The sequence below is a fragment of the Heptranchias perlo genome, chromosome 33, assembly GCF_035084215.1.
Source record: "Heptranchias perlo isolate sHepPer1 chromosome 33, sHepPer1.hap1, whole genome shotgun sequence".
NCBI lineage: Eukaryota > Metazoa > Chordata > Chondrichthyes > Hexanchiformes > Hexanchidae > Heptranchias > Heptranchias perlo.
In genome coordinates this window covers 787,272-796,266 of record NC_090357.1, presented here as the reverse complement: position 1 = coordinate 796,266, position 8,995 = coordinate 787,272, and the positions used below count along the sequence as shown (strand labels likewise).

General features: G+C 49.9%; 1 protein-coding gene across 1 annotated transcript in view; it reads left to right on the top strand.

The window, feature by feature from the left end:
- Positions 1-2,831: 2,831 nt before the first annotated feature.
- The window catches only part of zpr1 (ZPR1 zinc finger), a 25,666-nt gene continuing 19,502 nt past the window's right edge, over positions 2,832-8,995 (top strand). Inside the window, exons 1-3 of the mRNA XM_067970821.1 lie at positions 2,832-3,016; positions 6,138-6,299; positions 7,829-7,919. Coding sequence (XP_067826922.1) covers positions 2,891-3,016; positions 6,138-6,299; positions 7,829-7,919 — 379 coding nt within the window. The 5' untranslated portion in view covers positions 2,832-2,890. The remainder of the gene's footprint in view (positions 3,017-6,137; positions 6,300-7,828; positions 7,920-8,995) is intronic.

Sequence of the window (8,995 nt, the reverse complement as noted above, 5' to 3'; positions counted from 1 at the left end):
ACACATTCCAGGTCAATGTACTTTACACGTGTGTAAATTTACTGAACAAACAAGGTTAAAGTTCACATGCACAGTGTGAATGAGTATCGAGATCACACGCCCAATGTCTATTACTCAGTTTTTATTTACTAATCAGAAATGCAATTAGCCACATCTGGATTCCCAATTATCCACATGTGGCTAATGTATTGGACAACACCACACTGGTCAGACCTCACCTTAGGTATTGAGTCCAGTTTTGGACATTGGGACAAGGGACACATTGAAATACTGGAGGCAATGCAGAGAAAGGCCAAAAGACTGGTCCCTAATGTCAGGGGTTTGAGTTATAAGAAAAGACCAAAGAGACTTTGGCCTGAGACGTGAACTTATAGAGGTAGATAAGGTAGTAAATGATATGATAAAGGTAAGTCCAGAAAATTACTTAAACTAATTCTGAGATTAGGACAAGGGGACACAGGTTTAAACTAACAAAACTTCAATTTCAGATTTATGTGAGGAAGTTATTCACACAGAGAGTGATTGACATGGAATGGACTCCCTGATACAGTAGTGCAGGCAAAAATCCTGGAACCATTTAAATAAAATGTTGATGTTACAATGCGGGGATGTTAGGGTCTTTCCGGATCGATTGACTAATTAGGGCCGAATAGCCTTTATTGGTAACTATCTTGTGAACAGAGGGGATCAATATATATCCACAACAGTCAACAAGAAATCACCATGATTTTTTTACTGACAAGCGATGGGATGTTGGGTATACTTGCTGCTTAAGTTATGTGACGCCTGTGCCCTGGTCTACGTTCAGGACGACTGCACGTCAAAGGCCTACATTCAGGGCTGGTTTGGGGTTCTCAGCCGATTGACGCTATAGGTCAGCATAGACTTAGGGCAAAGCTCCCTATACTCTGAGCCAATGATGTGTCTCAGCCCCAATACAGAAGAGTGCTCATCTACACCAACATTGCAACACCTTCACGTTCCTACATCAATCAGCCTCTGGCCAATGTCAGCTTGCTTCAGTTGATTACAATCTGGCCTTTGAGTTATGAAGGTCATTGGTTCCAGCCCCATTCCAGGACTCGAGCCACAGCCTTGGCTTACACTTCAGGGCAGTAGTGAGGGAGTGCTGCACTGTCAGAGGTGCTGTCTTTAGGATGAGATCTCCACCATTCAGTTGAATGTTAAAGATCCCATTACATGATTTGAAGAAGAGGTAGAGAGTTCTCCCAGTGTCCTCTCCTTCAGCCAAGACCATCAAAAACAGATCAATGGGTTATTCAGTCATTTGTTGTTTGTGGGATCTTACTGTGTGTAAACTGGCTGCTACATTTCCCCACGACTAGGACTACATTTCAAAAAGCGATTCCTTAGAATCTTTGAGTAAAACTGTGGGAAAAAGACCCAATTTCAAGAACCACTAAAACCTACTAAAGTGCTATTTTTTGTGCCACATCCAATCACAACCAAATTAAACCAAAATCTCATTGTCCTGATCGACTATGCCCGCCAGTCCCTGGGGGCCCACCGGTCGCAGAAAGCCTCAAGCGTAAGGGCAAAGCAATTCCTTGGATGTCCAGCTGCTTTGGGACATCCTGAGGATGTGGGAAGGTGCTGAATAATTGCAAGTTTGTGCTCTTTAAATGCAACTTGCAGTTGTAATGAAATATTTTCAAATTTATTCCAGTGATAGAGAATATTTTTTTTAAATTTAAATCGGTGGAATCACCCCCGAGGGACGTTAATCACCCCCGGGGGACGTTAATCACCCCCGGGGGACGTTAATCACCCCCGGGGGGAGTTTAATCACCCCCGAGGGACGTTAATCACCCCCGGGGGACGTTAATCACCCCCGGGGGACGTTAATCACCCCCGGGGGACGTTAATCACCCCCGGGGGGAGTTTAATCACCCCCGAGGGACGTTAATCACCCCCGGGGGACGTTAATCACCCCCGGGGGGAGTTTAATCACCCCCGAGGGACGTTAATCACCCCCGAGGGACGTTAATCACCCCCGAGGGACGTTAATCACCCCCGAGGGAAGTTAATCACCCCCGGGGGACGTTAATCACCCCCGGGGGACGTTAATCACCCCCGGGGGAAGTTAATCACCCCCGAGGGAAGTTAATCACCCCCGAGGGAAGTTAATCACCCCCGAGGGAAGTTAATCACCCCCGAGGGACGTTAATCACCCCCGAGGGAAGTTAATCACCCCCGAGGGACGTTAATCACCCCCGAGGGAAGTTAATCACCCCCGGGGGGAGTTTAATCACCCCCGGGGGGAGTTTAATCACCCCCGGGGGGAGTTTAATCACCCCCGAGGGAAGTTAATCACCCCCGGGGGACGTTAATCACCCCCGAGGGGAGTTTAACTCCGTTCAAGGCACTGCGCAAATACAAGTTGTTGTTGTTGTTGAGGCGGATGGTCCTCCGACCGAGGGGGCGGCGACAGAGAGAGAGAGAGACCGAGGGAAACTCTTGGCTGCGTTGTTGTCTCTTCACTGAGGCCTGAGGGAGCGGCGAGGTCGAGGACCGGGGAGAGGCTCAGAAGAGAGGCCGAGGACCGGGGGGGAGAGGCGGCGAGGAGAGGCCGGGGACCGGGGGGGAGAGGCTCAGAAGAGAGGCCGAGGACCGGGGGGGAGAGGCGGCGAGGAGAGGCCGGGGACCGGGGGGGAGAGGCTCAGAAGAGAGGCCGAGGACCGGGGGGGAGAGGCGGCGAGGAGAGGCCGAGGACCGGGGGGGAGAGGCGGCGAGGAGAGGCCGGGGACCGGGGGGGAGAGGCGGCGAGGAGAGGCCGAGGACCGGGGGGGAGAGGCGGCGAGGAGAGGCCGGGGACCGGGGGGGAGAGGCGGCGAGGAGAGGCCGAGGACCGGGGGGGAGAGGCGGCGAGATGGCGCTGGTTTGTAACGAGGCCGTTAGAAAGTCAAAGCCGGTTTTCACGGAACTGAGCGCCGAGGATGAGGAGGATTTGGGCCCGATCCTGATGGAGAGCCTGTGTATGAACTGCCTCCAGAATGTGAGTGGGGGGGGGAGGGGGCGTGGGGGGGGAGGAGGGTGGGGGGGGGGGAGGAGGGAGTGGGTGTGGGTGGGGGGGCGGGGGAGGGGGGGGGGGAGAGGGGGCGGGGGGGGGTGTGTGGGTGGGGGAGAGGGGGTGTGAGTGGGGGTGTGGGAGAGGGGGCGGGGGCGTGGGAGGAGGGCGTGGGGGGAGGCCGTGAACCCGGTGTCATAGAATCATAGAAAGTTACGGCACAGGAGGAGGCCATTCGGCCCATCGTGTCCGCGCCGGCCGAAAAAGAGCCGCCCCCGCAGCTTAATCCCACTTTCCAGCTCTTGGCCCGTAGCCCTGTCGGTCACGGCTCTTCAGGTGCTTTTTAAATGAGTTGAGGGTTTCTGCCTCTCCCACCCTCTCAGGCAGTGAGTTCCAGACCCCCACCACTCTCTGGGTGAAAACATTTCTCCTCAGCTCCCCTCTAATCCTTCTACCAATTACTTTAAATCTGTGCCCCTGGTCACTGACCCCTCTGCTAAGGGAAAGAGGTCCTCCCTATCCATTCTATCTAATCCAGTCATAATTTTATATACCTCTATTAAATCTCCCCTCAGCCTCCATTGTTCCAAAGAAAACAACCCCAAGCCTATCCAATCTTTTCTCAGAGCTAAAATTCTCCAGCCCTGGTAACATCCTCGTAAATCCCCTCTGTACCCTCTCTAGTACAATCACATCTTTCCTGTAATGTGGTGACCAGAACCGTACGCAGTACTCAAGCTGTGGCCTAACCAGTGTTTTATACATGATGTGGAGATGTCAGTGATGGACTGGGGTGGACAAATGTAAGCAATCTTACAACACCAGGTTATAGTCCATCAGTTTTATTTGAAAATCACAAGCTTTCGGAGGCTTTCTCCTTCGTCAGGTGAGTGAGGTTTTAAAATCGCATATTATATATTAGGCTGGGAGACGGTCACAGCAATCAAAGGTGTCGTTGGTGTTCAGACAGGTTAGCCACGGAAAACATTACATCCCAGTATACTGAATACACAATGGGTCAGATTACACAGACAAAGAGAGAAAGAGACCCGAAAGGCAGAGAGAGAGAGACAATGTCCAGTTGTATTAAAAACAGATAACTTTTTTTCCCTCCCAGTCGGGGAACACTTCAGCAGTCAAGGACATTCAGCCACCGATCTTCGGGTAAGGATTCTCCAAGGCGGCCTTCGAGACACACGACAACACAAAATCATTGAGCAGAAATTGATAGCCAAGTTCCGCAACCATGAGGACGGCCTCAACCGGAATCTTGAGTTCATGTCACGCTACACGTAACCCCACCAGCGGAAAAAAAAGTTATCTTTTTAATACAACTGGACTCTCTCTCTCTCTGCCTTTCGGGTCTCTTTCTCTCTTTGTTTAATCTGACCCATTGTGTATTCAGTATACTGGGATGTAATGTTTTCCGTGGCTAACCTGTCTGAACACCAATGACACCTTTGATTGGTGTGATCGTGTCCCAGCCTAATATATGCTGTGCGATTTTAGAACCTCACTCACCTGACGAAGGAGGTAAGCTCCGAAAGCTTGTGAATTTCAAATAAAACTGTTGGACTATAACCTGGTGTTGTAAGATTGCTTACAAATGTTTTATACAGTTCTAGCATAACCTCCCTGCTCTTATATTCTGTACCTCGGCTAATAAAGGAAAGTATCCCGTATACCTTTTTAACCACCTTATCTACCTGTCCTGCTACCTTCAGGGATCTGTGGACATGCACTCCAAGGTCCCTCACTTCCTCCCATTTATTGTGTATTCCCTTGCCTTGTTTGCCCTCCCCAAATGCATTACCTCACACTTCTCCAGATTGAATTCCATTTGTCACTTTTCTGCCCACCTGACCAGTCCATTGATATCTTCCTGCAGTCTACAGCTTTCCTCCTCACTATCAACCACACGGCCAATTTTTGTATCATCTGCAAACTTCTTAATCAAGCCCCCTACATTTTAAGTCTAAATCATTAATATATATCACAAAAAACAAGGCTGTTTTCAGTGGGGTTCTGAGCCCTTCAGAACCCCACTGAAAACAGCCTTCCAGTCACAAAAACACCTGTCAACCATTACCCTTTGCTTCCTGCCACTGAGCCAATTTTGGATCCAAATTGCCACTTTCCCTTGGATCCCATGGGCTTTTACTTTTCTGACCAGCCTGCCATGTGGGGCCTTGTCAAAAGCTCTTCTCTTCATTAACTCTGTGTTTGTAGTGTGTCATTTTATTTCATGTTTTCTGCATTTGCAGTTTACAGCAGTAAATGCTGTGGTGCACAGGGACTGTCAAAGTCCTTCAGTAAGCCACATGAGAGACTCTTGACAAAGGTCAGGATGTGTAGAATCAGGCCAGGTAGCAGGATGGTTACAGAAAAGAGGGTGGGAGTTAAGGGAAGTTTCTCGGACTGGTGGGAAGTGGTGTCCGGCATGGAACCATGCTGGTCCCACTGTTGTTCACCATATGCAGAAATGGTTTGGACCTTCCAGAGCTGGGTTGTTTCAGGAGAGTTGTGTGAATGCTTTTGCTTTCCAGCTGTGATTTCAAGAGAGCAATGCACTATAAGCCTCCCAGCATCGCCCTTTCTCTCTTCCCCTGTTTGTTTTCCTGTGGCAAATGCTGTTCAGAAATGGAACCAGTAAAATCACAGCAGTTCACACGAGACCCACAAAGTTTGGGTCTTTGCTGCTGGAACAAGGTAAGTCGGCAATTTTACAACTGTGCAGCAGACAGTGACTGTGCTGTTGGCTGCACTATTAAAATATCAATGTAAAAGTTTCTAACCATTGTGATGAAGTCCTAGTGGTTACCAGTTGATGTTTCCCTCTCCCATCCAGCATCCATTTCTATCCTTTGACCTCTAAGTGCTCGGGTACGTCTTCCTGTACCTGAATGCTCTGGAAATGTGCATTTGTTGCCCTCTTTTCACTTGTTCAAAACCATCACATTAGTGATGGCGACTTGGCCAATTCCACTAGACGTTTCAGGCCAGGTATGTACAATGAATGTGGCAAAGTGACTGATCTTTTTATTTGCTGTGTTCAATGGATGACTCATGTCCACCTATAATTCCTTCCGTGTTTGTTTGTCCTTTAAAGGGGATGACCCGGTTGCTGATGACCAAGATACCATTCTTCCGGGAGATTATCGTGAGTTCTTTTGCCTGTGAGAACTGTGGCTGGGTCAACAATGAGATCCAGTCAGCTGGGAAGATCCAGGATCAGGGAGTGCGGTACACATTGCACGCAGTCTCCAAACAGGTGAGTCAATGTTTCGAGTACCAAACATTTATATCTGAACAAATAAAAATACTTGTTTCTGTAGTGGTGGGACTGCTTGGTCATCCATCACCCTATTTAGTGGTGTGATGCATGTGTGTTAAAGTGGCAGTTAATATACTGAGAGAACGTAGTCTTTTTCAGTCTTGTCCAATGTTCTATCGGCTAGTGTCAGAAAGTAACACGGTCAATCGCCCAATCCCTCAGATGTTTAGCCCATTCTCCCCTTAAATATTTCCAAGCTGCCTGCCTTCCTGGATGGTTTGTTCTGCATGTTTATCACGCTCTGCACAAAATAGTTAAACTGCCTGTGCACCTTCCCTTGAACTCCTGCCCCTGGTTCTGGAGTTTATGATAACTTTGAACATATTACCGGTTAACGGGGTGCTATAATCCACCTCGGGTCTACAGATGGGGAGGGTTAGGGTTAACCCTAAATTAAAGAGCAAGCACAGCCATGATGGGCTGAATGGCCTTCTTCTATTGTGTATGGTTAAATTGCTGCCCAACAATCTCTGCTGGTATATGGTGCTTCCAGAGTTCAGTAGCCCACTGCCTAGGCTCAGGTATGAAGAATGGCCACCTGAGTGAGCTCCAGACGGGCACCCATGGAACTGTACTCCAGGGAGATGAGGAAAGGGGACTTCTTTGTTACTGTAGAAGTGGGAATTGGTTATCTTAATTACTCAGCTATGTATGGTGTGTTTCCAGCGTGTGGTTGCACAGCTGTTGGAACTGGCTGTGGGTTCGTTGTGGGGGTGGGGACAGCCATCTGTAGTCGAACAAAACATTTTGTACCTGTGCTTGTTTTGTGCACTTTCATGCCTGATGTCACAATTTCCTTTTATTATCTTATCTAATCCATGCTTCTGCCTCCAGCTTTCTGTTTTGTAATGTTACGAGCAGCTGCACCATTTTTTTTTGCTAAATTTACTATATTCTCAGAAAAATGATCAGTCGCTGGCAGTGATTTTAAGTTGGTATCTTTGGCCTGGGTAAAGTCACTACCCAGTGTGTTGGTGAGCCAGAAGGTCCCAGGTTTGACCATGGTCTGTGCAATCAGGATGGGAATAGAGGCTCTACTATTGGTCTGTGTCCCTGGGTTACGAGGAGACACATCAGCCAGTGTTACCTGATTGCAGTGTAGTGATCCCCCAATGCTGACGTGCGTGTGAATGTTGTGTAAGGACAGGGGAGCTATAGTGTGATGGCTTTGAAATTGACTAATCCGCTGACACATGCTGTCTGGCCTGATGTATGAAGGATGGTCACTTGGGTGAGATAATTGAAGGCTCTGGTGCTATGGGATCGTACCTACAGGAGAAAAATGGCATGTAAGGGTGAAGACAGTAATTCTATCTTGGTCGTCTATTGATGTTTATTAACTGTGCTCTTCATTTACAAGGTCAAGCTGCTTGATTTGAATCCTCCCTTGTAATTCACTACCAGTCCTCTGTCTTGATCCTCTGTATCATTAATCCTGTCTGATTTCACGGGTCTGTGTTGTGCAGGACCTGAATCGTGAGGTTGTGAAATCTGATTACGCGATGACCAAAATCCCTGAGCTGGACTTTGAGATTCCACCATTCACACAGAAAGGGGGTAAGCATGTGTTGAGTGGTTTGTACCATTTAGATTAGGAGATGCTTGTATAAAATTCCCATCATCTAGGCTCCAGAGAAGATGCAGAGGAGGGGGTGGCGGGGGTGGAGGAGGAGGGGGTGGCGGGGGTGGAGGAGGAGGGGGTGGAGGAGGAGGGGGTGGATGTGGTGGAGGGGGTGGATGTGGTGGAGGGGGTGGAGGAGGAGGGGGTGGATGTGGTGGAGGGGGTGGATGTGGTGGAGGGGGTGGATGTGGTGGAGGGGGTGGATGTGGTGGAGGGGGTGGATGTGGTGGAGGGGGTGGATGTGGTGGAGGGGGTGGATGTGGTGGAGGGGGTGGATGTGGTGGAGGGGGTGGATGTGGTGGAGGGGGTGGATGTGGTGGAGGGGGTGGATGTGGTGGAGGGGGTGGCGGTGGTGGAGGGGGGTGGCGGTGGTGGAGGGGGTGGCGGTGGTGGAGGGGGTGGCGGTGGTGGAGGGGGTGGAGGGGGTGGAGGAGGAGGAGGGGGTGGAGGGGGTGGAGGAGGAGGAGGGGGTGGAGGAGGAGGAGGGGGTGGAGGAGGAGGAGGGGGTGGAGGAGGAGGAGGGGGTGGAGGAGGAGGAGGGGGTGGAGGAGGAGGAGGGGGTGGAGGAGGAGGAGGGGGTGGAGGGGGTGGAGGTGGTGGAGGAGGAGGTGGTGAGTGTATAGGATGAGTATATGGAACTCGGGAAGAACAACAATGTTCAGAGAATAAACCTAGCCTTTGAGCTCTTAGTTATGAAAGTAGGCTCCAAGGTTTTGGGCTGTTTACTTTAGAGAAACACAGGCTGAGAGGGGATATGATTGAGGTGTTCAAAATGATGAAGAGATTGGATTCATCTGGTTGGATCAGTTACTTGGAAATGGGTAGGGATGTGACGATTAGAGGGGTGCATAAAAAGGCAAAGATTTAGGCTGGAAGCCAGGAATTATTCTTTGTCATCACTCTGCAGCATGCCGTTGTGGGGGGGCGGGGGAGGGAGAGGGAGAGGAAGAGGAGAGTCCTGTACCTTTGCTCAATTGCCTGATGAGGTGAGAGAGGAATGTCCTGGAGTTTT